This window comes from Daktulosphaira vitifoliae, unplaced genomic scaffold (assembly GCF_025091365.1).
Source record: "Daktulosphaira vitifoliae isolate Bord-2020 unplaced genomic scaffold, ASM2509136v1 Scaffold_3414, whole genome shotgun sequence".
Taxonomy (NCBI): Eukaryota; Metazoa; Arthropoda; class Insecta; order Hemiptera; family Phylloxeridae; genus Daktulosphaira; species Daktulosphaira vitifoliae.
Genome location: NW_026102974.1, coordinates 1 through 1,082, shown reverse-complemented (window position 1 = coordinate 1,082; position 1,082 = coordinate 1). Strand labels below are relative to the sequence as shown.

At 23.4% G+C, this 1,082-nt stretch overlaps 1 protein-coding gene across 1 annotated transcript; it reads right to left on the bottom strand.

Moving 5' to 3' along the window:
* Positions 1-392: 392 nt before the first annotated feature.
* Positions 393-1,076, bottom strand: LOC126910044 (malectin-A-like). The gene is made up of 2 exons (XM_050692441.1): positions 657-1,076; positions 393-599 (listed from the first exon to the last, which is right to left on the bottom strand). Exons 1-2 carry the CDS (start codon positions 1,005-1,007, stop codon positions 411-413), a joined length of 540 nt encoding a protein of 179 aa, XP_050548398.1. The 5' UTR covers positions 1,008-1,076; the 3' UTR covers positions 393-410.
* Between the last annotated feature and the right edge of the window lie 6 nt (positions 1,077-1,082).

Below are 1,082 nucleotides of genomic sequence, written 5' to 3'. Positions count from 1 at the left end.
TAAAAAATATTTGTTTATGTTTAAATGTATAAATCATATAAGAGTAAAATACTAATGGAAATAAGTTAAATATTATTTATTAAATACTGTAATTTTATAAGTCTTTTAAAAAATACATAATTCTACCATTAATGACTAAAATTGTTTTATTTACCCATTTTTTCTTCAAATATTATAATGAATTTAGAAGTTAAATCATTTGACATTTTATAGAAATCTCTATGATAAAGGATGATCAATTTCTATATCTAATTAAAAACCATTTGGTTATAAAATATTAATTATACAAAAGGTAATAAAAAAATTTCAATCATAAAAAACTTACAAAAAAATTTAGATCACATAAATTTTTAAAAAAATGACACTATAAAAATGGTAAAATGTATTAATGTTAACTATTATTTAATTGTTCATACTTTAATAAAGTCTACACGAATTAAATTTGATTTTATTTCAGACATTTCTCCCCTCCAATATAAAGTTGAACCATCAACTTTAAACTCAATATATTCATCATGAGCAGCTCCAAATCCAACTTTATCATAAATATCCAGTTGAGGTACAATGATGTGTTGATTATTAAGTATAACATCAAAGACCTGAAAAATATATTAAACTATAATAGAAAATATTTCTGAAAGGTTAGAGCATAATACTTTTAATCCACTGTTTGTAAAGTAAACTTCACTAAATTTTAAAACCATTACATATTCACCATTCTGCATGATGGGTATATCATAACCAAATGAAGTGTGAGAGTATCTTTCAGTCTGATAAAGTATTTGGTCATGGTGTTTAACTCTTTGTATGGATAATTTTTTTCCATAATCTGATTCTGTACCAATTTTATTAAAATCTCTTTGATACAATATACCAAAACTATCTACATGGGCATCACCACCAGCATTGACAGCAAATATCACATCTTCCTTATTTAAACAATAACATGGTAGTATTGTATGAATAAATAAATGTAAAAATAGCAGAAGCCACATTCTAATTGTCATCGATGATTTTAATATGAAGTATTATTCATTATATTCAATATACTTAATGGAAAATCATCTCAGCAGTTGAAATAG

What these genes read in the sequence shown, in the direction of transcription:
- LOC126910044 (XM_050692441.1), bottom strand. Translation starts at nt 1,007, where the DNA reads ATGACAATTAGAATGTGGCTTCTGCTATTTTTACATTTATTTATTCAT. An exon ending in TTACAAACAGTGGATTAAAA is followed by an intron (nt 600 to 656) that starts GTATTATGCTCT and finishes TATATTTTTCAG; the next exon opens with GTCTTTGATGTTATACTTAA.